The sequence below is a fragment of the Fulmarus glacialis genome, unplaced genomic scaffold, assembly GCF_000690835.1.
Source record: "Fulmarus glacialis isolate BGI_N327 unplaced genomic scaffold, ASM69083v1 scaffold43372, whole genome shotgun sequence".
Lineage (NCBI taxonomy): Eukaryota > Metazoa > Chordata > Aves > Procellariiformes > Procellariidae > Fulmarus > Fulmarus glacialis.
The window spans coordinates 1-27,894 of record NW_009199346.1 but is presented as its reverse complement, the minus strand read 5'-3'; the positions used below and the strand labels follow the sequence as shown (position 1 = coordinate 27,894).

Sequence of the window (27,894 nt, the reverse complement as noted above, 5' to 3'; positions counted from 1 at the left end):
TGTGTTTCATCATCAAGCTAATGAGAGATAGTAGACAAAATCTTCAAGGAAAGCTTCAGTGGAGCTGCCTTTCCCCAGCTTTGGGTTTTCAGCTCAGTCCTGCCAGGCTGGCAATGTGATAATTATTGGAGCAGAGGTGTCTGCATGCATGTGTAGTGGATGTAAGCAAGTGTGTTGCATTCACTGAGTCTGATCCCTTGTTTACACCGGTTTTACAACAACCCTCAGTTGACGTGGCTCCATTCTGCACAAGTGTTCAAGTGGGAAGAATCAGGCCTCATGAGCTAGCTCTTTTAATGCTCTTTGAACCACTCAATGAATTACCGCTTTACAGATACTGTAACAAGCAAATAATGATGGACTGCAAAATGAAATGAGAAGGGAAGTGCTTGTGGTTTATAGTCAGATTTAACAGCAATTACTAATTGCATTTAAATAGCCATTCCTATTAGCAGCAGATAGCTGCATCATGGAAGGACACTACTTTGGTCTCAGGCCAGCACAGACATGACTGGTAATGAACAAGCAATCCAGTAGCGTGCAGATATTGCTGAAATATAACTTGAGTGGGACCCAAATAGGCCGTTGTGGTGATTTCATCTACAAATGAATCTGTACTTAATTCATTAAAATGCCATTTTGAACCTTCAGTTAGCATATCCAGCAGTTTATTCTCACCTGTTCCACCACTGGTTCAGGCTCGATTGAACATTAATACATTTTCTCCTGTGGAAATGTGGTGATGATTCATTTATGTATAATTGAACAATTTTTAAATAGTCATATTCTTGGAATAACTAGCTCTTGTGCCATGCAGCAAATTATCAAAAAGCATGTAGTAATATTTATTAGCCTTACTTCATGTTTTTGGTTATCTGCAGTTTCTTGAATAGTTGCATATGGATATGATCTGTGAAATTAACTTTCGCTTCCCTACTGATCCTTCTTTCCCTGCACAAAACCAGTGTGACTCAGGGCAAGAGAGCAGAGACATCCCACTGCAGATGACCAAAGAAAATAGCTTTTCTTTGTATAATGCCAGTATGTAGCCCCTTGTTTGGAGTTGGGCATCTCATTGCTAAGAAGAGGTTACAGGCTGCAGAGAATTTAAAAGAGAAGGAAGAAGAATTATGAATCATCTGACATGAAAGGGTTACTTGCCTGGAAGAACACCGTGACAGAAATAAAGCTTCATAGCTTGCAGGGAGAAGGAGACCTCTAAGAGGGGAGACGACAACTACTCTGTAGTATTTCAAGGATGTGAATACACACAGGAGGAGAGAATTGTTTCTGGAGAGACAAAGTGGCAGAATGATTTCTTATCCCTAAGTAATGAGACAGAGGAATATATACTCGAAAGCATTCTAACAGTGATTCCTGTTAGTCAATATAGTAACTTCCTAAGAGCTGAAGTGAACACTTCATTGGTAGAATGATTTAAAAGCAAAATAAACATGTAACTAACAAATATTAATTAACAGTTATATAATAAACAGTTCCAGATTGGTTAGGGGCTAGGCTTATGCAATTTCAGAGTTCTGGGGCCAAATCTTTAACAATTTTCAATAGCTTCCATTTTGATAATTTATCTTCATCCTTGTTTGGAAAGTGTTTGCACATTGCAGGCAGTTATACAACTAAACAATAAAACGTGTTCTAGTGTGTCTACTAGAATCTCCTCTGCTTTTAGGAGTCTGAAAACTAGCAGTCGGCTGGATTGTTACACTTGCATGGCATCAAAGAAATCCAGAAAGTCTCAGCGGTGTCTTTCTCAAGACTCTACCCTAGCAGGGGTATGGGATGTCCATCTGTGCCAGATGATTTAACTCAGTTAACCACTTTTCTTCCTTCATCATTTACACTTGTTTTTTTTAAGGTCTCTTTCTCTTTGAATTGCAAAATCAAGTTCTCCCAGTGCTTGATCCAAAACTCAGTGTAAGTCAATGGAAATCTTTTTATTGGGCTTTGGCTTAAGCCCGCAGATTAGAAAACATGCTTATATCTAATTAGATGAGATAATCCTCAAATCCTTGCTAAGGGATATTGTATTCCGTAGTTCATGTTCAGTATTTGATGATTAACAGCTTATTTGTTGAAAGAGGCAGTATGTGGTTACGTGTTACCTACTGATGAGTTTGGGATTGCAAGGGATGTGATTGATGGAATTGGTGAATGTGAAAGCTGGAAATGTACAATCATCTATTGACTGGTTGTAAATGGGTCTGTGACCATGAATTTGGAGCTCAAGAAGGTTACACAGGAACTTGCCACATAAATAGGCACAAGCAGGACTATTTGATTTTCCTCTTCAATGTATATAAATAGTATTTGTGACCTTAACTTAAAAAGAAACAAAAACTTGATTTACATTTTCTGGGAAAATAGTTGAACAATTTTTATGCATACTCTTTCTTTGCTTGGACTCTATTTAACACCACCTCCTCAATGGAGTGACAGGCCCTAGAGGCTTTGAAGAGGATTGTGTGATTGTAAATGGAGAATACTTCAGCCAGTTTGTCTTACTGCTTCAAGACCATTTGAATGGCATTGCAACTGCAAGGTGGTTTTTTCCATACAAACTTTTATTGAAGTTCTTATTTTCATAACATGTTTGAGAGGAAAGCAATGAAGACAATCCTCTTGTGCTCTTCAGATACCAGCTAGCTTCTGCTGGATGATCAAAGATTTCTGGCTGGTGGTTGCCTCCAGGCCTGTACACAATGAACAGATGTGAAGTGAATTTTTAAAAATATGCATTGACTTTTTAGAATTAAGTAGGCTGGTTAGAACTGTCTTCTGAAATATTAAAATTGTCTCTCTCTCCTGCTGCAGAACAAACTTGTTAGATTATTTTAATTTTTAAAATTGTGTTTGTTTATAAATGCCATCAGGTGACATGCTTTCTAGCAATATGTGACAAGACTCAGTAAAATTAATTTCAGACAGCAAGTTTAACTGTTTTAGCTGTATTTTGTCTCATCTGCCCCATCAACAAAACTGTTCTACCTCCCATATTTAAAATTATTTTCCAGTGGGTTATTTTTGAGGGGTGGGGGGAGTTACTAAATTGTTTCTCTCCCTATTCCTTAGTTTGTGCTCTTGGGCAGAAATAAAGCTTCATGCATTTTGAAAATCAATGACAAAACGTACGTCCATACTGTGAGAAATATCCGCCCTTCTGGCTCCCTTTGGTACGGCTGGTTCTGTACAGCAGAGACCTGGGTAGCAGAATGATGGTGGCAGCTGTTTTGGGTGCTGTTACAAACCTGGGAGCTATGGAGATACAGTCTTCAGTCTCTATAAACAGATCAAAAGGAGAAAGTTGAGAGCTGTCATAGACGTGAAGGGATTTTTGGGCTCGGAAGGGGATGCACAATGTACTACACTCTTTGCAGGAGTGGGTGCTCTCACTGATTGAAGTCTCTATCCTGCTGCCCTCACTGTAGGCGGCTTGCACAGCCTGCAGCTTTCCCAGGTGTCCTGCCTGCCTTCAGCGGAGCTCCAGAGGGCAGGGCTCTCACATCGCTCCCGTGTCGCGTGCGCCAGTCCCTTCGGGCAGCTCAGACGGCATTAGGCGCCTGCACCGCTCGACTCAGAGACAGCCGGAGAACAAACGAGGGGAGCCACTTACGAGGTGAGCTGTTAAAAGCACCTCATCATCTCTGTGCAAGTGGGACCTGAATCTCCTTGGAGCAGTCTTTTAAGGATTGAACACAATTTTCATGTCTGCCGCCAGCTATAAACAGAGTAGCAGAAACTTTTGTGCTCCTAGACCGTGTTTCCTCTCTCTTGCAAACAATTTTCACAGGCTCCATGTGATGTGCTTTGAAGTTACACGCCTGTGCAAGAGGACAGGAATTAGATGCAGTATCCAGATCTGCTCCCCAGTTGGCCAGTACTGCATAACAAAAAAAAAAAGTTTCCAAAGGTATGGTGTTAGAGAAATAACTGCACTTTTTCAGAGAGGGAGAGAGAGTATTCTAGGAGCTCTGTGTATTCAGTCAGACGATGCCAACACGCACCTCCTGAATCCTGCTCATCTCGCTCATGTGCAGACATTGCTGGAGGGGTGATGGAGGATAGTTCTCATGTCAAAGGGAAATGAGGGTAACTGCTGTAGTTGCGACAGTTTACATTGATGTGAAAGAGGGGCTGGTAGAGGATCAAAGCTGAATAAGATTTGACTCTGAAAATACATGTCTGTGAAAGAGAACCCTACCACATTGTGCTCCAGTGAGATTTGTGAAACGCTCCTGTGCTTTTTTCAGCCAAGGGTTGAGGCAGCTTACTGTGGAATGTGTTTTACAGAAAAAGTGAGGGTGTGCTTTGGTAACCTTTAGGATCTTTGCATCATACGGAATATAAAATAAGCCTGTTAAGCTGGTAACAGATTTTCTTTTCTCTTGTTAGGTGACTACTGCCATTTTGGATGGCTATGTGCTGTGTAATGGCATTATAATCAGTGGCTTTTGTTGGTTTTGAGCTACTCTTGATTGCAGTCCTCTGTGAGCTCCTTCACCTGGAATCATTTATGTGTGTGTCAGACATAAATTTCAAGAAGGTTACACAACTGGCAAAGTCCTTTGTGTCCATTGGCAGGTGCTGTGCAGCTCCCCTCACGCTCATCTTGGCGTAAGAAGCCCCATGGCGATGAGGGTGGTGTTTGGAGCTGCTCTGGCTGCTGTGAATCTGAATCTGGGTCTCTCTACTGTACATGCTCCCAGAGGCTGGCACTGTCTTCCCAGCAGGGTCAGGGCTTGTCCAGGCAGGGACATGATGCTTCTGCAGCACTGTAGCAGAACTCCTCCAGTCTCTACTGGTATTACAAACACATATGTTAGGTGTACTCTGAAAATTGAAATGGATTTTTTCATCCTCCCAAGAAAATTCATAGTTTTGCTTAAACTTTTCTACCAAAAATCTTTTTTCACAGAGAGATAAGACAATGAAAGCAAAGAACTACAAGCAAGTCAGTAGGTTTATTTGACAATAAACTGGCTATTGGAAACAGATACCACAAAAAGGTTTTCTTTACAAATTGGCTCATTTGATTAGAGAATAATTTACATTGTTTAATACGTAAGATTTTGAATTTTCTCTGATAACGCTATTATATCACACCCATACAAAAGACAGTATAACCCTTAAAAATACATTTTTAGTTCCATTGGCGAGGTTCCATCCATCAACGGTGCTTCTCTGTGGAGCGATACCTGATTCTTTTGAGGAATCACTGCTTCACACTAATAATCTGTTACTATGTTTCTCATAGTAAATTAACATCTCCCAGCCCTGTGGTCTGATTATGTTCATATTGAAACATTTCTGGCAGATAATCAGCAAACCTTTGCATATTTAAGTAGAGAACATTCTTTTGGGAGACCTAGAAAGATGGGCAGAGAGCGGGAAGTCTTCACTGCTCTTGCTGTGCAGGTTCCAAGAAGGGGAGTCCTGAGGGATTCTTGCTCCTTTTGCCCATAGTAGGAAGAAAAATTCTCTACCACTATGTTTAGGAAAAAGGTCCAGCTTCTGGCTGATCAAAGACTTTGCACTTACTGTCTTAAGGTCAGGGCTAGATGAGTGTTGAGAACTCGCTCAGCATACTGTCCTCTGCCATTATTCACATTTTGAATTGCACAAATATAGACCTGCAATGGATGTCTTTGAGTGGTTGATTTAGAGTCATAACTTGTTTTTGGAGGCATTAATGTGCATTTTGACCATCTCCAGTTTTGACTCATTCAGAGTAGGAACCAGTAAACACAGGGCACAATATTGGTATTGCTGGGTGAATCTCGTAGTCGTCAGTAAAGAAACTCCAGCACAGTTAGATTGCAGGAAATCACATAGCCCCTAAAAAGTGATCTTGTGCTGCTTCTCAAATATTTCTGTCATTGCTCTCAATCTGTTTATATTAGTTATTAAATATAGAATTTTTATATCCCATGATGTCCTTAATTTACACAAGCTTTACAGAATGGGGATCAGATACATTTTCCTACCTGTTCCTACCTACATCTTTACATCTTTAATCCTTGGAACTCATTAACAAGCAGTAACGTTATGAAACATCCTGTTCTTTTACTTTCTTTATCTCCAATATATTTCAGAAGTAATTTTTATTTATCATATAGTTCTGGCAAATAACTGTGAAGCACTCATTGTCACTGCTGCAATATCTTTAGTCCATGGCTATTCAGGATCTAAATTCTGGCTGCAGTTTCTCAAATAGTTTCATAATCTCAAGCAGGTGGGGGAGAAAGAGGCAGGCATAATTGGAAGCCACATTTCTGATTCTGGGGCATTCCAGGGGCCCAGCACCCCACGTTAAACTTTCTGGAGGCTTCACTGGCAGCAGGCACCCCAAGATGCCTGTTGGGTCACCCTGCTGCCTGACATCTCCACAAGGCACAGTACACAGTGCTGTGACCGTGTCTCTGACACGACCCCTCTACCAGCAGCTGTCACATCCTTGGCAATCCCCTGTGGTAGACTTGTAGGAGACCCACAGGAAACAGCACCTTGACTGCTGTCTCAGTGACTGTGCTCCTAAACATTCCCTGATACTGTATATGATGCTCTTGGTGGAGAAGGTCTAGAGATGTGTGAAGCTCTCACCCTTTTTTGTTTTCTTTTATATTTGCGAAGTCCGAAAGGGAATGGTATATTCTGCTGTGTTAATTGATTAAATGGCATCTATCATAAGATAAAGAGATCAAACAGAATTATTTTTTCTCCCGTGTTACTGTTTAAAGCTCTCAATTCTGCTCAGATCATTAGCGTATAATTTTCATATGAGCTAGCCAGAAGGTCCCTAAGTAAAAATTAGTAGAAAAGATAAGCTAGGAAAGCTAGACTGGTAATGAGCTGTTTCTCTATGGTAATGTGCTAGGTTTATAGTTCATATCTAGCCCTAATCAGTGATAAGTGGAAGTTGTCAGCATTTGATAGCTAATTGGTGTTTCTTGGAATTACACTGCAACAAAAACACTGAAATGAAACTAAAGCTTTTCTTTATCTATGACAAGTTAAGAGTTAATTATGAATGCTTGGGTCAGATACACCTCTTAGCTACACTATATGCAAATCTGCTGCACTGAGGGGGGCATAAACTTCTCTAGTCCCTTTTGGGTCATTATTAATTTTTTTGAAACTGGTACAGTAGCAGCTTTGAAAACAGAACAGGACCTGTAAACCATTTGCTATGTATTTAATATGTCATACATCACACAAAAAAATAACTAAACCCAAACTACTGGAAAATATTAACAATGCAATAATGACTTGAACTCTCATAACAACCCATTTGTTATTGATTGTATTTACTCCATGTTCATTTGAGAACTGCTGTCCTCCCACAGAATTAACTGGACATAAAATCATAACATGGATCTGAAAAATTGTAAAGCAGGAATAACCTAAGCCACAGGACATAAAAGACTTAAAAGCCTGGCTAACTTGACATCCGTGAGCTGAGATTTTTGTCATTGCACAGCTATAATTAGGTGGCTCTAATCACTCTCATAATGCTAATATGGGAAATGTCCTGTCTGTCCTCAGTAGCTGGTGGTGGGAATGACTGCTATGCACAGTGTTGTGCTTCAAAACTGTGAAGCCTGACAAGCTCTGCCAGCAGGACTTGCTCTGACATGTATGCTCCAAGAGATATTTAGCCACCTCCTGAGAGGATGAAGCATACACGATCACACCATCTCATTGCTAGTCATCCAAATACTTTTTTTAATTGGCCATTTAATTGACCATTTCCAATCAGATTTAACACAGGGACAGGCCCTCAGATATCTGAGGTCTGTGCAAGACTCCTGGGACTGGGAGAGCAACAGAGCAGAAGCAGGCTGGGCCATGAAGGTGTGAAACCAGCAGTTACCTGCTCCATTGCATGCTGGCTCGCCAACCAGCTGAGCCTAATGCCTGCCGGCCAGCCAGCATGCACAAGCCAGCAGGGAGAGAGGAAGGAGCTGCAGCTGGAGGAGATGGGTTAGGTGGGATGTGGCAAGGTGAGGTCATAGGGACTATGCAGAAGCGGGGACAGCAGAAGCGTAGGAAATGGAGGAACACAGGACACAAACCCACAGGAAACTAGTCTTCATTAATTCCTCTATTCATAGAATGACTTGTTCATTTATTCAGATCCTCACCATTTGGAATGCAATTAGATGAATGTATTCTCCTGCTGAGTAAAATTCATACAGTCAGCAGACAAACTCCTCTCTAAATGATTTGCTCATCAGTGTGTATGGAGGAGGAGGGATAGAGAGAAGAGAGGAGCTTAAATGAGTTCACTACTAGATCGTCTGAATTAAGTGATCAATTTTTGTTACTGCAATAGCTGCAAAAGTTAACACTGAAATGTTAAGAAAGTCCCACTACAACAAAAATTCAGTATTAGCATTCAGATGTTAGAGGAACAAATCCTGAAGGCCTGAGTTAAAACTCACTTCAGAGTAAATCAGACAACAGGTATTGCCTTCTCGGAGGGCAAGCCTTGAAATATCTTGACTGTTCCCAAAACAGGAAAATCTGGAACAGCTGTCTGTGCATTTAAATTCAACACTCCTCCCAAAATGGGGATACATTTGGATACAACCCTCTGGATACAACCCTCACCCTCTGTTTTATGCAAACATGGTACCTAATGTCTGAATTTCTAGGTGAAAGAACAGTGGTAAATGTAATCCGTCTAGACCTGAGTAAATAACTGAATTGGCGTCCCCTGAGAAATTATTAGTTAAACTGAAGAAGACAAGGAGCTGTAAGATGCATCAGATTGTGAAGACTGATGAGACAACAGTAGCTAGCGTTGAAGTGGGAGTATCAGAGTAGAGAGAAGGCCACCAGGGAAGTTCTTCAAGGACCAGTTTTGGGAGAGATTTTATTTAGTGTTATTATCAGCAGCCTTGACACACAAAGCAGGAGCATGCTAATCATAGTGGCTGGTTACACAAAGCTGAGAGCCATCATCTGTACAAAGGAAGATCAGAACATCAGATGGGATCAGCTGTAGGACCTCCAGGGCCAGAGTAATACAAATGGCACTAATGCAAGGTATCCTGGTTTTGGCTGGGATAGCGTTAATTTCTTCCTAGTGCTGTGGCTTGCCCTGATGGACTGCTAACAATTTCTACTGAAATCTGGGAGCCCATCAGCTAGGAAGGGGGTGGTGTGTGTGTGCTGATTAGGCATATTGGCTAATGAACACTGGTGTCCACAGGTGATGTAACAGTGAGAAGGTAGTGAAGTCTGAGAGGGCATTAGGAATGACAGCAGAAAAATAGTAATGCCCTTATGTAAGGGGCTAGTGATTCCTCTCCTGGATGCAGCTGTGGTCACCCATATAGATGAAGGACGAATTCAGACTGGAACAAGTGCAAGAAAGGTTGGCAAGGGGAGCAGGATAGCTTCTCATGTGAGAGAAGATTAAATGAATTTGGCTTGCATACCCAAATAGAGTTAGGGAATAGAGAGAGCATGAGAAGGGGTGTAAGTGGTGTCTGTACATGTGGTAGGAGCATTTCCGTCTCTGGGGAGTGAGAGCAATGGAAACAAAAGGGCCATGGGCAAATAGGGGAGTAGGTGGCTTCCAGCGTGCCACTCTGAAATGGAAGTGTGTGGGGACAGTGCTAGGAGGCCCTAATATTTTTAACGATGGGTCTTCTAAATGCTTAAGAAGGATTGTATGGTTCTCTGTACTGGGTAGGGGCAGGAACTGATAATTCACAGTTTCTTCTCACCCCAAGCATGATCTTTGCTTTGATGACATCCCACAGGGATCAGGCTCACAGGACCAAACCAATGCATTTCTCTTTCCTCCTCCTCCTCCTTCTGTGGTTGTTGTCCATACCTTCTCCTTAACAGAATGACTGTCTTTTCTCTTGGCCTCTCTTGTGTCTACAGACACATCAACCAGGGCTGGGTTGATTGGATGCTGAGGAACGCTTCTCCCCATCCTTAAGAGATCACAGCAGGCATGCAGCGGGGATGCAGGAAGGAAGCTGCAGAGCCTTGCTGTAAACCACTATAACCTAACACTAAGAATGTAAGAATGGCCATACTGATTCAGGCCAAATGTCCCTCTAGTATCCTGTCTCTGTCTAAATTCAACAGCAGATGCCAAGGAGAGACTGTAAGACTAGAATGAGTACTTTGCCAAAATATTCTTGCAGCCTCAACTATTTTCAGCTGCAGGAATTCCTGAGCTTCAGCAGCGGCTTTGTAAACAGAAGGGGGACCTTCCAGGCACATTGTAAATGAGTCCAGTTTGAGGCTTTTTGAAGACAGTTGAAGGTTGAAAGGAGCTTTTTATTAAATACTGGCTCAGCTTGTCTTTGAAATTTTGTTTTAGTGCTTCTGGGATTTTGCACAGCTAACTCCTTAATAGATCTCTTTTTATCGTTTAAAACTAAATACATACAAACATTAGTAGTTGTATATTGCTTTCTGGCACTCACAACTCTGTTCTGATTACCAACCTTGTGGAGAGGCAGCTATTAACATGGAAATACTTGAATTTACAGTTGATTTTCTGGGCATAATAGATACCTATTGAATTCTAAAGCATGCTCTGGTTACCTCAGGTAAAACTGCAAGCTATGTAAAAACTACGAAATGGCAAGTTCAGAAGAGTTCCTTTCCTTTGCTGTCACAGGCTATTAAGAGATCTCTGAAGTGTCAGCGATATAAGAGCCTATTGAGGAGCTTGTCTGATTAATGGTATTATAGTGGGCAAAATAAATAGAAGAATCCATTTAAAGGGGGAGCAAAACTTCAGATAACATGAAAAATGCATGTGCATTATTAATTTTTTAAATTGCTGCACAGATGAAGATAAATGTATCTGATACAGCCTATCTCCAAATGGTTTAAATAGCAAATGTATATACATTAAAAATCATTATATATTGATGTGGCCACTTTTACTTACAATACATAGTACTTGCATGGAGACTGGGGTCCCTCAGGTTTTATTTGGAGTCCTCTGTGAATAAAGTATGATGGAGTGTGAGAAGGGTAAAAGAACCAAACATTTAGTTTTCTTGTGCCTGTGTTTATAGATGACAAAATTCCCGCTGCCCTGCAGCAGCTGTTAGATTTGGCCCTATGCTGCCAAAAATGTCATCATAAAACTGCTTGTGGTTCCACGGTTTAACTTCAATGCCATGTATTTGACTTCAGAAGGGACTGTTTTATTCATTATCTCATGTGCCCTGTCACTACATCTGTAAAAGCCCAATTCAGAGCCTGCTGAAGCTTATGGGAGCCTTTCTGTATAGACTTTAGTGACAGCTGGGTTCGGACCACAGTGCCATGGGTTTAGTTCATCAAATCTCAATTTTGGGGCTTGTTCTCGGACATCACCAAAACCAGACATGGGTAGAGAATTTTTCATCTATGATATTTAATTGCCACGCAAGATCAACATCATCATCATCATCACTGTTGTTGCTCAGTCTGTCTCATTACATCTCTAAATGAGCCCATTGTGCGAGTAGCTCAGCCCATCTGTGGATGAAAGTTATTGCTATCTGATGGCCATTCGTTTTTATGTGAAAGGAGTTTTTGGTCTCTCTCCAATTCCTAACAAGCTCACCTCGCCCCTATTGACTGTTGGCAGTACAAATATAGAGGCCAAGGACTTGCAAGCCAGAGAACGCTGTGTTCATCACATTCTGCAAACATCGTTGCAGGTGTCCAAGAAACTTATTTTGACCCTGAAACTATATATTGAATAGTAAAGCAAATGAAAGTGAAGTGAAACCAGCTTTCTAGTCCATTTTGCTTTTTAAAGAAGATAGGTGTAAAGGAGAAGCTCAGCTTTCTTGCTCGTCTCAAAAGAGAAGGAATGTGTAAAGTTAGACAGCTAAGTCCATACTTAGCCACCTTATACATACCCAGATTTTTGGAAGGAGATGGCCATGCACATTGTCTAGGATCTGTACATATTACCTGTGCATGCCAATACAGTATTCCTAAATAACAGTCATGGGTTTTTTAATTCCTAGATGGTTTGGAGCTGAGCAACTGAGGCCAGTGTGTCCCCAGCTGATAAATGGGAGATGACACATAAAAAATTCCCCCATTTTGGAACTTGCTTCACCTGCTTGATTCCCATCAGGTTAGCAGATCACTTGGCTGCTGCAAAGTCCATCTTCCTTGCCGATGGATAGGGATTGCTTCTTTTAGCAGCTTTTAGCAGTTTCATGCCTTTCTGTGAAGCAGAGTTTGGAACTGTATGTGAATACGAACTTTAAAAGGTAATAAATTGATTACCAGAGATGGAAGCACAACTTGTTTATTTTTATAAACTATTTATTTTGCTTTAATGCTGTTAGTTTAATATTTTCACTGCTTTACTTTGTGTTTTGACAGCTTATAGGCAGGACCCACTTTCATATGAGTGCATATTTTTTGGTCTATTGATCTAAATGAACAGTTCTGAGAGCATCAGCATGGAGAAAATAATGTTTCTAACAATTTTTTGGATGTCTTAATTTTGACATCCAAAAGTGTATAAATACTGGCTGAAAGTTCCCCTGAGGCTGGGAATTTCTCTCATCTGTGTGCTTTCTCTGGTGTGTTCAAGAGTGGAGTTTAAGGAGTTTCAGTCTTCTTTCTGTGGGAGCACAAATAAGATTTCTTTCCATCCACCCAGCCATCAATTCTCACAGCATTTACAGTGACTTACTATCTTTGAGGCTTTTATATTATTTTCTCAAAGTCTCTTCAAATTGGCCAACAGGCTAGAAGTTTATTGCTGGAGGCAAGCTTGCGCGCAGGTGCATAAGCAGTATGAACCCTTAAGCCTAACTTTCTTTGGGAATATGTCTAGTGGGTGGCATAGATGAATTGTATCATTTTCATAATATTAATGACAGCCAAAGTCTGCCTTCTTTTTTCTTTTTTTCCTTTCTGCACAGGAATGTGTGCAGTTTCACTGCCCTCTGCTATAATGCTGTGAGCTGAAGGCTCTACGAGGTCAGCGTATAAAATCTTACTTATCAAAATGCGAAGTATTTTGCAGAGTGACCTTCCCAGTTTCCTGGAGATGTCATCTATTTACGCTAGTAGCGGTGCCAAGTGCAGTGGTTTCTAAAACTGAACAGCAGTCAATTTATTTTCAGGTACCACTCCATTTGGGATTGCAATTAGGATAACTAGAGCTGCTCTCCAGCACAGGAAACTGGGAAGGTCACGCTGCCAAATTGTTGGCATCTTGATGAAGGAGTGTAAACTACTGCTGTCGCTACTGCAGATCAAATGAGCCTAACCAGAATGAAGTAATTATGAAATCCTCCCAAAAGATCATGAATATTCATGGATCAATTACAAACATTTGAAGTTAATTTTCGTCTGAGGAAATAACTCTGCTATTCCACTCTCGGTACATTTGAATCATAACACTCCTTGCAAGCAAAGGGCAAAGCGCTGTTGCTTGCTACTCGGGCTCACGGGTGCCGCTGCACATGCAGCAGCGGGCTGCCTCCAGCCGGGCAGCGTGGGAGTGCTCGGTGCGGCAGCGAGCAGCCTTTCTGTCCCCCCTCCAAATCGCCATGCTGTATTCACCAGGGAGGCATACGAAATGGTCACCTAGCTGCTTGGGATGTGCGTAACACAAGAGTTGTGCCAGTCTCGTAGGTGGTGCTTGTTCGTGCTGAAAGGGGAGTTGAGATGGCCGCTGCCCTGCCCTCTCTGCAGGGGCTGTCACCAATGGTGGCTCTTCAGCACGTGTGACCCCAGCCGATGACACTGGCAGCAGCTGAGCTGCAGGGAGCTGAAGCCTTCTGAAAAACAACGCCTTTGCTTAGCCTCTTGAATGCAGAGCGGAGAGCCTCGCTTTAATCAGCCGTGCTCAAAAATAGCAGCCTGTCCCAAAGGGTCCAATCCTGCAAACTACTGCTTGACCCTGTGAAGGCGGTGGGAGCTGGGGGCAGCAGCGCTGCAAGTGAAGACAGCGAGCAACGGGAGCAGATCCTGCTCTTCGGGCTGATGGAGGGGTGTTGGAAATGCCCTCGCTAGGTGTCTCTTTGCTGTGCTCGTGCTACTATTAGCCACCAGAGGGGCTGGTTTGAAGATGGTTTCCAGAATGTGTCCTCAGCAGATTCTCAGGGGATGTTTCCTCATGCTTCTTCCTTGCTATGTGTTTTCCCCTGTCGCTGCCCTATAGGCACAGGCGCTGGCCAGCCCCTCTCCACCCCTTCCCTTCCCAGCGCTCCCGCTGTGCTGCCAGGGCGCAGGCAGCCTGGAGGAGAGGCAGGCAGGCTCCTAAGCTGCCCCAGTTGCTATTCAGCAGCAGATACGACTGTTGCCTTCTCATATAAAGCAACCAAATGGCTTCATAGAGATAAGCTGAGCCAGACTTGTGGTTGCTATAATGCTTCCAAGCAAGGGAGCCAAACAAGGAGGGGTATGGGGGGAGGGAAGGCTTTTTCCTTCCCTTTGTGAGTGTACCTTGGTAGGAGTTAGCACAGAGCCGGGCCACATGCAGAGTCCTTAAATTATTTAAAATCTGGATCATTATTGGTTTTAACGGTGGGGATTTTTTTTCTCCTGTAAATCACAGTCTATTTACTGCGCAGGTTTTCTTAATCAGTGGCGTTGCTGGTTTTGGGGAATCTGGCTTTAACTCCAACAGATAGTTGCTGAGCCTAATTAGCTCCCCGGATTAATTGAGCTTCTGTTTTTCAGCTAGAATTTATTAGGAGTTGGCACTGTAATGAGACAGACCACTAGGATCCTTTTCCTCTTGATTATCTTTGAGCTTTGTTTGTGTGTTTTTAATGGTTGCTTGTGTATGATGTTTGGCTCTCTGCTGCGAGTTGGAGTACAAAGGGGAGAGGGATCCTTTTGTCCATTTCCAGTGCAGTCCTCTCTGAAACTGTCACTGGTCTCCAGCAGAGCTGCCCTCCCAACCACCTCCTCCCTCCCACCCCAACACTTGCTCTTGCCGTGGCTTTAAAGTGCATCTGGATCTCTGAGTTCTCATTTGAGTAACATGTTGACCTGTAAATAAGGGTTTATGTCTACAGTGCGAAGTGCACCTGAACATAACCACGTAAATTCACATAGCTGGGGCAAAGACTGCGAGGAACTTTTTTCTCTCATTGGTTGAATTAAAGATGCCCGTGCTGCTTTAGCTCCACTGGTGGCACCAGGCAGAAATGAGAAGATGGAGGGGCCATCTTTCTGTGTGCTTCCCCAGGGCTAGTGTAGCAGCATGCAGCTCAGACCTGGGCTGGCAATGTCAGAAACCACGTGCTCTTTAATAAGTAGGTAAAAGTGAAGCTGGTGTGTGATAGCGACTGCTTTATTGTGAGACAGTTTTACTACAGATAAGCTTGAATTGGTAAGATCAGCCAGCAGGACCTCCAAAGAATGGGGCGTTTTATGTCATTTTTGGATAACATACTCCTTGGCTGTTTTGTAGACTCTTTAAATTTCATCAGCTTTGGGAGCAACTTTTATACAAAAGCTACAGCTCTTGAATGAGCCCCTTTTATGGTGAGAGGGACAGTCTGTTTCAAGGAGTCAGAGCAGCTGCAACTGTTGGGACTCTGTCCTCCTGTCATTAATTTTCTTTTCTGTCTTTGGTGAAAAGAAACAGAAGATGCTATTTTGTGCATCTGCCACATGCTCATGTGTTGTCACAGGCACAGGGATTGTTCTGCAATAAGAAATTTGCATACTTATGCTCTTAAAAGACAAGAATTATAGGGGGGAACCCCCTACATTTTATATACATTTTGTAATACTAGAGTTCAAGTAAAAGTCCCTGTTATCCCATACTTGGCTGCAACAACATCTTTCTCCTGCTCTTGACTGCTGCAGTGTCACACCCCTTCCAGATGTGATTGTGTTTTTCCCAGTACGTGAACCTGAGCACAGTATCCCCTCACTGTAGTCCTTTCAGCTGGCTCCCCTTCCCGCCGTGCAGTGAGCACAGCTTGCTGGGTTGTTATAGTGTACTTCATACAAGATAACTAACTGCAGTGGCAGTGGAGATTTCCACTTTGCTTAATTTTCCCTTTAAGGCTATTCAGCTTCCACCTGGAACGAGTTCATTATTTCCCCAATGCCTCATTTCACCAGGTGAAGGATTCCCCAGGTTAAAGGTCCAACACGTTACCCATCTTTCTTCAACTGCCTCGCTTCGTTCTGCTGACAAAGCCAGGCTTACATGGCTGAACCACTGAGGGCTTTATCACTCCACCTGGCCTCATTTTGCCTGTGCCTACACACATTGCTCCCATTTCCTCTCTCCCTCTATCAAAATTATTAACAGAAAGAAAAGACATAGCTAAGCTAAGTTCATCATGAACTCAGCTGTTACACACCTGTAACATCCACTATTGGGTTTGTGCCTTTTAAGCTATAAACTGTCCTCTGTAGAGATTATTTCCATGCAATAAGAGCCAAAACCAAATGGAGTATTTATGTGGTTCCCTTGTTATGCAAGCATTTATTACTATGAATAAAGCAGTGCGTCTGCACAAGGGAGGAGAGTTAAGACTTCATGATCAAAAATAACTGCCATAGTTACTGAGATTTTTCCTTTGACATAGCTCTATAAATAATTAGATTACAAGACACCTCAGGGCATACATCATCTGATCCTGTAACAATAACACCTTGAGGGAGTTGACAACTTTCTCCTTTTGGCCAAGTGCCTAGGAAGACACTAAGGTATGTGATTAATGGAGAGCACAACACACACCATTGCACGTCCTAAAGCTTAGTTATAATACTGTATTGTATCCCCTGTGGAGTGTTATTATTTCTATTCCTGATGGTGCTGCTGTCGTAACTGAATAGCCAAAATTCTCATAGCAGTACGGTGAGAGGAAAGGGAAGACAAAGAAAATATTTGTTATTAAGGTGGGGGAAAAAAAAAAACCAAACCAAAGCATATAATATAATTGGTTAAATAATTCCACAGAAAAATCATTATTCCAAGACTTTAGCTGGATCTTCCTCTCCAGTATTCCCTCCTTTGGTGGAACAGTCCTGCGTTTGCCTCTCCCATACAGAGAATGAGATGCTGGGCAACGAAAACTCCTGTGAATTTCCTGAGCGTAATATTTATTCTTATTGCTTCATTTTCTATTCATGAATTCTATTTTGCAGCCCTAAACAAAAGCAATTACCATTTGCCTCTTTTCTGTGTAGCTCACTTCAAACACATTGCTCGCACGGATTCTCATAAAGCTAAAGGACCTGACAGAGGAAGATCCAGGAAGGCACTGCCCATGCTATGCGCCCACCCTGGCCTGCACCTCACCTGGGCAGCATGATGCAGTCAGCCATGCCAAATTATGGCGGGATTATGGGGTTCCTCTACCGGGTATCAGTGAGCAGGTGGGGGGACTCGAGTGGGGAGAGGGGCCTTGGAGGTCAGACAGTGACAGTGGAGAACGTTAGTGGGAGCAAGAGGTGAGGAAAGAGGAGATTAGTACTGGGAGAGTGTTTAGCAGTGATGCTGGAGACTGGCAAAGTTTGGTGTTCATCAACAGCAGGATGAAATGGAGCTCTGCTGGGCTGTTTAGGTGAGGAGCTGGGGGTGAGGATCATGGTATGGGAATGAGAACAACTAAGAAGGTTGGATGAGGAAAGCCCAGGATAGACACTGATAGAGGAAAACTGGATTGTCTGATGAGAGAAGAGCGTGGCAAAAAGGATGTGAACACACGAGAGCACAGCTCTGCTACAGCACAGGAAAGGTTTGTGATGCTCCTGAGTCTCACTGTTTTTCTACAGGCAGCAAATACTAGCAAAACCTCGTGGTAAATTGAGAGTCATGCCCTCCTTCTCTACTGCTTGTCCATACAAAAGGTGGCAGCCGGCTGCTGCTGCCAGCTAGTTGGCTAGTTCAGCAACTGAGGGGTTTTAATACATAGGAAGGTTCCAGGCTTGCTGATGTCTCATTGAAGTGTAAACACACATCCACATGAAATTACACAAAACATGTATAATAAGAGCATTCAGATTGTGAAATCAATCACTACAGGGGCAGGAAATATCAAAATTAAGGTTGTCCTGGCAAACTTACTTTGGCCCCATGGGCTATATATTGTGTTGTCTTTGCACGATTCCACCCCCCGCCCCCTCAATTATCATCTTTTTCATGGCAGACAAAGGACCTGCTTTAGAGATGAATCAGGACTGTACAGTGATGTCATCATTGTCAATAAATTCCTTCCTTAATTTGTAGCAGAAGTTGGAAGGCATATGGAAAATGGGACTGAGGGCTGTGGAAAAGAAGGGAGGTGTTCTGAAGGGAGCTGGTACCACCTTCAGAACTGGCTCTGCCAATGCATTCCTAAAATTTTTAGATGCGCTATTAATTGTATGTTCCTGGTTTTCTGGGTACCCAGACTAAGAACCAGCTGCCCCATTTTCTCTGCAAGAGAAGTCAAAGTTAGCTGTACTCTGAATATAAAAGACTATAATGCTCAGTACTCTGAAAGATCAGTGCTTCACATCGAACACCTATACTTAGTGAAGTCTTCAGTGCTGCAGGTATTACCAGAGGATTATATACGTCACCTCAGAGGCATTCATCAGATACTGCATTGATGAGCTCCACAGGAAAAAAAAAAAAGAACCTTTGAAGAAATCAGTCATTTTGGATTCAGAGCTAGTTTGTGTAGTCCCAACAGTAGATAAGGCACAAGTCCACACATTAAAAGGCAAGGATTAAATGAAAGACTGAATAACTTCTTGTTCAGTGAGCACTGTTTATCCTGTGCAGTGATTGAAGCAGGGGTCTAGTGGAAAAATAGTATCCAGTCGTGAAATTAAGGACTTTGACTTAATGCATATAGGCAACTGGGATTTATGTAGTGTCCAAGGAGACGTATCATGATCTTGAGTACTTCATTCTTCAATGTAAGGTTCTGTATTGTTTGAATCTGAGTATAATTAATCATTCATGAGGAAGGAAAATACATATATGTATAAGAGGAGCATGAAGATGTACATTTTTCCTTCTTGCTGAGCAAGTGAAAGAACTAATTTACACTGATCCCAGTTTGCATGGTGGAATCTCAGAAAAGAAGAAATAGAGAATACTGTGCTCACTGCAGCACTACCACATCTCTCTTTCGGGGATGTTTAATACCTGCTAGGGTTCCTTGTAGTAACTATTGAGAGATTCAGAAAATAGCACTGTAAGTTCTCCAGTAGCTGCTGTAATGTGAGAGGGTGGAAATACAGAGGAGGTAAGGGAGCAGCATGGAGAAGAGAGAGCTCCTCTCCATGTGAAGGGCTGCTACACCATGGAACGAACTGGAGCTTTCTGCCTGGCAATCTGCATAGTTCCTCCTTTCTGGATCCTCTGTATCACACCTGCTGACATACTTCCTAGAGACATCTGAGTTTAGTTTCCTGCCCCCAGGTTTCCTGTCTCTGGACTTTTCCAGAGATAGAGCTTTGCATACTTAATTTTGAGGTTTTACCTGTGTGGGATGTATGAATAGTATTTAGTGGTATTTTGCTGTAGCCATGATGATCTAAGGAGTTAGGCTAAGATCTAAGAAAAGGTTTTTACAAGTAAGGGTAATGTATTTTATTAGATAAAGTGATGCAGTTAGGAAAATGAGGTAACTTTTAAGCACTGAAAAGGCTGCAGAATTGACTTACTGATATACAGGCTTTGGAATCTGAAGTGTGGTATCCTGACCCCATTTTCATTGTTCTCTGTGTATTATATCCCCATATTCATGATGGGTTATGGTAAATTTCCTAAACTATAAAAACATTAGTGGATGGGATAGAAATATATTTAAAATGAAGGCAGGTATATAAAATGGGGTCATCGTGCTGCTCTGGCATATCATTTTATTGCTCTTGGAGCAGAATAGAAATCGACCATTAGCATTCCTGAAGATCTCCCATTTGGTATAAAGATATTGATGCTTTTCACTATGCTGCTATGAGAAATCTGGGATCTTCTGCAAGCCAGCCTCTGCTTAATACAATGAGCAACATGCACCCAGGAGCAGCAGCCCTTCTGTGAGCTTCTTCAAAATTTCCTGTGTCTTCGTGTAGTTTGCACAGCCATAAGATCAACAAAGGTCTTCCTTCTCAAAGCTCTTCCAGTGCAGAAGTGCAGACCTTCTCTTTGCAAAACTTCTGCTTTCATAGGAAATTTTGCTTTTGCAAATACCAGCTCATGAATCACCTAATGAAACAATTCAGAGCCTTTCTTTTTTTTCAGGCAGAAATGCCATGTCAGCATTCAGAAGAACAAAGCATCTACTTTGTGTCTCACACTGTCTGTCAAGCAAATTTCAGTAAGACATCCAAAATATTTTACCAATCTTTTACTTGATGAGGATAGGGTGAGTTAAAAATTAAGCCACATTTTTCTGTTATTATGTTCTCTTTGGTTTTCTTTCTTTCCTTTAGAAGTTAGTAGGTGCTATTGTGAGAGCAATACAGGTGAACTTGTCTTATGACAGTGTCCAGAATTGACAAAAATCTGTTTAGCAGATTTCTTCCTCTTTATTTTATTTTTCAGTGTACAATAATGACATGAGGCTAGTTATTTTGGCTGGGTGCAAAGTGAAGTTGATGGTCAAGATGCAGACTGTGCTGAATGAGCAAACTCTGAAATTAGAAATCAATGTTGGCTGGGCTTTTTTGCTGCTAGGTTTCAGGCTTTAATCCTAAACAAACCTGCCCTTTAGTTCCTATCTGATATATGTCAGAGGATCATTTGAGTTATAGAATAGGTATTTCCTCCGTATTGTCATTCTTGCAAGTGTGTATTTCAGTACAAGGCAGATGGCACAGATTATTTTATATTCATAATGCATATACCTCTAGGAGAGCCACGCCACAGTGTGCTGATGCTGGCTGCATGGGTTATGTATTCTCAGGAGACCGACATGTTCAGAATGTATTCTTTTGCCCTTTCCCCTGTCATCTCATGTTTTGCTATGATAGAAGCACTAGCAAATGAAAGGCTTGTTATTGATTTCTGTGCAGATGTTAATAATTTCCGAGTGGCAGTAACTGATGTACAAAATTTGACATCTTAATTATTTCTTGATGGAAAGGAGGGCCACGAACCTGAGATACAGCAGCCTATTAACTCTGGATCTGTGGAATCAAAGCAGCCTTAGGTCACAAGTGAAATGAGTGAGGCTGTCTCAGTATAGTCTTTATGGATGTTTGTTTGCTTCTTAAAGACACCAGACTGTCTTCAATGTGTCTGGAGCAGATGGAAGCAGAAATCCTGAAACAAAAAATGTTTTACTTTCAGTATTGCTAGCCTAGCTGAAATTGCAAGTACTGGAAATCTCAGGAGAAGCACAATTTATGAGCTCTCCAGACTTATTGCTAGATGCATCAAAATATGCATCCCAAATGCTGTTGTTTACTCAATCAAAAAGAGGGATTCAAGAATTTTGGTGTTTGTCTGTCAATCCCATCCAGTAGGCATAGCTTCAGTTCCCAGAAGTCGCAGCTTTATGCAGAACTCTGGTGAGCTGGAAATGTTAAGTGGATGACCAAGGGCACACATGCACCACAGGTCATTAGCAGATATTGAACAGTGAGCCCCAAAAATCTGATCACCAGCCACTGAAGGTATTGCTATCATTACAACAGTGAAAGCAATTCCTTTAGCAATAGGTAAATACCAGGCTGTTGCTGTTTTTGCTTTCAGCCATATGTAACTATCATCCACAACCTTTAGTGTAGGAGAGCCTCTCTTCAAGAGGATGCCATTTCCCGACTAACTATCCAGTTGACCTGTACAACTTGTAGCTAAAGCTCTCTTTAAAAATTATATTGAGTATTTCTGACTACAGGATTAGATGATCACCACAGAAGCGTTATATATGCATTATTATGCTGTTAAAATTCATATTCTTAGTCCAGTCACAGACAGTGCCACAATACGGCATCAGCATTTCAAAAGCTATCCTGTGCTGAACAATAGAGTAAATGGCAAGAACAGAAAATTTGATTTCTGCCTCAGTGGAAGAAAAGATCTAATATGAAAGAACAATTGTGCGAAGTCTTAAGGCTTGATTGTTTTGTATTTCACCAGCATCATCCAAATTAATTTCAGTGATTTAACTATTATTATTATTGAGTTACCCAGTGCCCTTGAAGGCAAAAAAAAAATTTGGGTCCTCTAATCTAATCCACTACCCTCTTGTCCTCCAGAGCCAGGCCAGAGTTTCCTTGCATACTGCGAACTGGAAAAGGGCAGCAGTTTGATGTTTGCTGCAGCAGCTCTTTACCAGTTAGTCTCCAATGCTGGTCTGCATCTCTGTATTAGCAGTGGTAACAGTGCAGAAGGACTGAGGCCAGAAGAAGACAGAAAGGGGGAACTGGGAAGAGGAAAGAAGTTTAAATTGTAGTCCAGGGTCTTTCAGCATGTTCAGCTGCAGACACAACATAGTGCAAACCTGAGGAAGGAAACTAATTAGGATTCCATTAAAAAGAGGAAAAAAAATCTTGCTGAGACCCAAGTCACATCACGATGGTCAAAGTGAAACCTTGCTCGCTAATGTAGCCTTAATTCATTTTATTTTGCAGAGACAGCAAGCTCACCATGTTGCTTCGGGAGTCCTTGGGGAATATGAACTGCCGCACCACAATGATAGCTCACATTTCAGCTGCTGCGGGGAACTATGCTGAGACGCTGTCCACCATCCAGATTGCATCAAGGGTCCTCAGGATGAAGAAAAAGAAAACTAAGGTAAGACAATGTATAACTCCCTTCTTGTAATGGTGGAGGAAGAAGGTCCCTAAAGGATCCTTGATGGGGCAGAGCAGCATGTAACAAAATCAGTAATCAACTCCAAAGCGTGTGGGTTCTATGTACCCTGTCCTAGGCAAGTGGCTTACAGCACATAGCAGAGACTAGGGGCGGGTAAATGCTTCAGTTTCAGATACAGAGGCGTGAGTTGAGACATATCTGCTATAGCAGGTTTGTAAGCTGGCCTCATTTAATGATATAGCTGTCAGAGAGCATTTATTTTCAGTTATGCTCTTAGTGCTAATGAAATAATAAGGAATGAAACTGCTGTAGAGTTAAAGGAAATTGGGATTAATGAAGAATTAGATGCTTCTCGGAGAGAGCAGGAGCAAAATAAATGCAAAGCAGTGTGTCCATTGCCAGCATTGATGCCCCTTTTATTCCCATTGCTTCTAAATACGGGTGATAGATTTTCCAGGAAGTAGAGTGAGGATGGGCTGTATCCACTTTCATGTTTTAGAGTCCTGGTTCCTTCTGTACAGCTTATGGTGTGAATTGGGCACAATGAGTGAATTTTATGCGTTTCATTTAAATTGACAGCCTATGGATTGACAAAACCTTTTTTGTCAATGGATTGAAGAGAGACAAGTGAAGGGATTCAGTCCACACACCATCACAGCGGTGTGTCTCCAGAGACCTCTGAGTGCATGTTATACAATTCCACACACTGGTAGTATGACCAAATGGGGATTGTTTTTATTTTCTGTGCCTTATTTGTGTAATGAGTTTTCTTGTTCCTCTTCACACACACACACACACACACACACGCAAAATCAGCAAAGCCTTTGCCAAATATCTGATTTCTTTGGCCAGGCTCAATTAAGGGAGGGATCCTAATCCATTTGTTCAGTAGGTTTTTTTGGAAGTTTCATGATTTCGAGTGGGACACAGAGTGGGGGCATTGGCTTCTCCATTGAACACTGTTGTGTGTTTGTTATAGGACTGTGAATAAGAAGCTTCAGAGCTCTGTGCCTTAGTTTAGAGATTTCCCAGTTTAGATGTGACTGTGACCTTTTTGCGTATGCACTTTGTGCAAGGAGCTGCTCGCAATGCTGAAATGTCATGGTCTCTCTCTCATATTGCAGTACACATCGAGTTCTTCTGGAGGAGAGAGCTCTTGTGAAGAGGGCAGGATGCGGAGGCCAACCCAGCTGAGGCCTTTCCATTCTAGAAACACTGTTGACCCGGACTTCCCTATTTTGCATTTATCAAGTGATCCTGATTATTCGTCTAGCAGTGAGCAGTCGTGTGACACCGTGATTTATGTTGGCCCCAATGGCACTGCCCTTTCTGATAAGGAACTGACAGATAATGAGGGTCCCCCTGACTTTGTTCCCATAGTTCCTGCTCTGCAAAAGACCAAAAACGAGGGCAGGTTGGAGGAAGTTAGTGAATCAGGGCCCAGCACATCTGAAAGAGACTGCCTGAAGTGCAACACCTTTGCAGAGCTCCAGGAGAGGCTGGATTGCATAGATGGCAGTGAAGAGACCGACAAATTTCCCTTTGAAGAGATGCCTGTTCAATTTAGTTCAGACCAGATGTCTAAGTGTTCTGTCTCAAGCCAGCTGGCAGAGCTTAGCCACTTACCAGAGTCAGATAAGGAAGATATGATGCCAGAATGTCAGCATCCTGATAGAGAAGCCAAGGAAAATATAAATGCAACACCCAGCAAAACTAAGAGAAATCACTCCCCTGTTCCTTCTGGAGCTCTTACTAATGTTTCAACTCCTTCTTCTCCCAGGAGTGTAACAGGCAGTTCTAGTAAAGAGCTTAGCTCTTGTCAGTTAGCACACAGCACCAGCTTGCAGAGCAGCAGAGAAGGTCTCAACACCTGTGGATTTGTGGAAGGCAAACCTCGGCCAATGGGTTCGCCCCGGCTTGGCATTGCGAGCCTCTCGAAGACATCCGAGTACAAGCCACCAACTTCTCCTTCCCAGAGGTGCAAGGTCTACACACAGAAAGGAGTCCTGCCCAGCACCACTCCCCCACCAGCTCCCCTGAGTAAGGATACTGGGGTGATATCTAGTGAATCTTTATTGCAGCCAGAAATCCGGACCCCACCTGTAGGCATGAGCCCTCAGATTATGAAGAAGTCGGTGTCCTCCAGCAATGGGGATTTTGAAGAGACCGTTCTTGATGAAGATCAGCAACAAAGCATTTCTCCAGAATCCAAGAAGGAGATTCTGAGCACCACCATGGTGACTGTGCAGCAGCCGTTAGAGCTGAATGGAGAGGACGAGCTGGTGTTCACCCTTGTAGAAGAGCTAACCATTAGTGGGGTCCTTGACAATGGGCGCCCAACCAGTATCATCAGTTTTAACAGTGACTGCTCTGTGCAGGCTTTGGCCTCTGGGTCTAGGCCAGTCAGTATTATCAGCAGCATATCTGAAGATCTTGAATGTTACTCCAGTGCAGCTCCTGTGTCTGAAGTCAGCATCACACAGTTCCTTCCACTTCCAAAGTTGGGCCTGGATGACAAATCCCAGGATGATGGCAGCAGGCGCTCATCCATCAGCTCATGGTTGAGTGAAATGAGCACAGGGAGTGATGGTGAACAGTCGTGCCACAGCTTCATAGCCCAGGCATGCTATGGGCATGGGGAAGCAATGGCAGAACCCCCTGTCTCTGAGTTTGCAAGCACCATACAAAGTGCCAGCATGATTTGTGTAAGTGACAAACAGAAGCCAGTGACTGACAACATGCTTATACTGTCGGAAATGGGGGAGGAAGCTTTCGGCAAAGTGCCACCCATCAAAGGCTGTAAAATATCAGCTCTAGGGAAAACTACAGTCACAATCAAAAACACCGCAAGCCTCAGCAGCTGTGAAGGCTACATCCCAATGAAGACAAACATTACCGTGTATCCATGTATTGCCGTTAATCCCTTCAAAGCACAAGACACTGATGACGCTGTACTGGCAGTAACTGCAGACCCAAAGGTTGCTCATCCCCATGACGGGAAAGAATCCAGTGCTAAGAAGGATATCAAATTTGAAGACCCTTGGCTGAAGAGAGAAGAAGATGTAAAAAAGGACAGCTCTGGGAGCAGTGATGGGCCAAGGCCTGACATGGCCGCACTTTCAGCCAAGCCTGAGAACAGCACAAAGCAGTCCTCAGTGGACAGGTTTAGCAGCAGCAGCGGGGACACCTCTATCTCCCCAGGATCTGACAGTCTAAAGAGGATTGTGGATGGGTGTGAGGTGGCAGCATCCAGCTCTGCAACCCAAAGCCCTGTTCATTCCAGTGACGGCTTGAAGAATGGCAGCCTCCCTCGAGGGCTTCCGAAGGCAGGCAAGCTGGAAGAGCCTGACAGTCACCTCCATCCTACTGCCACTGACACCAGCGGAGTCAGCTCTTCTGCCCTCCCCCAGTTTTCTAAGGCTAGCCTTGACAAGAAAATGGCCTCTCCCAAACACTGTGTCCTCACTCGTCCCAAAGGGACTCCTCCTCTGCCACCGGTGAGAAAGTCAAGCTTGGATCAGAAGAACAGAGCCAGCCCCCAGCACAGCGCAGCCAGCAGCACCACAAGCAGTCCCTCCAGCCAGCCCGGGTCCTTCCTGGCCAGCTTCCCCGAGGAGCTAAATGCCAAACAGAAGGGCCCTGCCATCGACAGCAGTGGCAACAACAGCAGCAGCAAGCTCTTCAGTGCCAAACTGGAGCAGCTCGCCAGCAGGACCAACTCCCTCGGGAGGTCCACAGGAAGCCACTATGAGTGTTTGTCGCTGGAAAGAGCGGAAAGCCTGTCCTCTGTGAGCTCCAAAATGAGCCCTGGCAAAGACACCACCATGCCTAGGGCCGGAAGGAGCCTCAGCCGCAGTGTCATGTCCTCACCGACCAACTCGGGCCTCTCCCAGTCCGCAGGTGCCTCCCCGAAAGCCAGCCAGTCGAAGATCTCTGCAGTCAGCAAGCTCCTGCTGGCGAGTCCCAAGGCCCGCAGCCTATCTGCCTCTGCCACCAAAACGCTCAGCTTCTCGACCAAGTCTCTGCCTCAGTCTGTAGGGCAGAGCTCCAGTTTGCCTCCGAGTGGGAAGAACATGTCCTGGTCAACGCAGTCCCTCAGCAGAAACCGGGGCTCCAGCCTTGCTTCCAAATTGCCCCTTCGGGCCGTCAACGGGCGGATTTCGGAGCTACTCCAAGGGAGTGCCAGTGCTAGAGTCTTACAGCCACGGGGAAGCTCAGAGGCAGATGAGCACGGGGGCCTTCCCGGAGATGAGAAGCCAGCTGTTCACGTGCTGCCTTCACCTTACAGCAAGATCACCCCTCCTCGGAAACCTCACCGCTGCAGCAGTGGTCACGGGAGCGACAACAGCAGTGTCCTGAGCGGGGAGCTGCCCCCCGCCATGGGAAAAACAGCCCTCTTCTACCACAGCGGAGGGAGCAGTGGCTATGAGAGCATGATGAGGGACAGCGAGGCGACGGGGAGCGCCTCTTCAGCACAAGACTCCATGAGCGAGAACAGCAGCTCTGCAAGCAGCAGGTGCCGAAGTCTCAAAAATCCAAAGAAACGATCAAATGCAGGTAAGCTTGCGGTGGTGTGAAAGAGGGATGCAGACCAAATAATTAGTACATGGTGGGGAGGCTAGCCCTACAGGTGAGCTAATTCAGTACCAGCTACATCTCTTAGCAGAGAAGCGAGGGTGAACGTCATAGGCTCTGAGTTTCTTCATTTTGCAACACGCACAAATCCTGTGTGGTTGCGTTGCCTTTGCAGTGGAGTCTCCCCCTCACCTATTCCACTTAGGTTTACTTCACATGAACAGAAGAACATTTATCCCTAAAACTGGTTAGTATTGCCGATGGCAGCCACATTCAAGTATTTATTTATACAAATATTCTTCTGATTTGATTCCAGAAAGATGCCTTTGTGAGGCAGTGAAATGTAACTGTTATTCTTACGTACTTTGGGCACAGACTCCCCTCTTGGTATGCACGTGTTTCACCAGCACAAGACCAGAGTCTTGCTGAATAGCAGTATCTTTTGCTCCTTGTGTGCTCTGCATGCCCAAAGATGCAAGATGCCCTGCAGCTGAAACCACCACTGAGTTCCTTCTTCCCACCTAGAAGATGGAACAAAGTTGTGCCCATGCCCCTTGAAAGATGTTATC

The 27,894-nt window shown here is 43.5% G+C and overlaps 1 protein-coding gene across 1 annotated transcript in view; it reads left to right on the top strand.

Annotated features, from left to right (window-relative positions):
* Window positions 1-27,307, top strand: part of KIF26B (kinesin family member 26B) — a gene marked incomplete at both ends in the record, with an annotated part of 87,389 nt that extends 60,082 nt beyond the window's left edge. Inside the window, 2 exons of the mRNA XM_009573219.1 lie at window positions 22,567-22,729; window positions 23,875-27,307. Coding sequence (XP_009571514.1) covers window positions 22,567-22,729; window positions 23,875-27,307 — 3,596 coding nt within the window. The remainder of the gene's footprint in view (window positions 1-22,566; window positions 22,730-23,874) is intronic.
* Window positions 27,308-27,894: the final 587 nt, after the last annotated feature.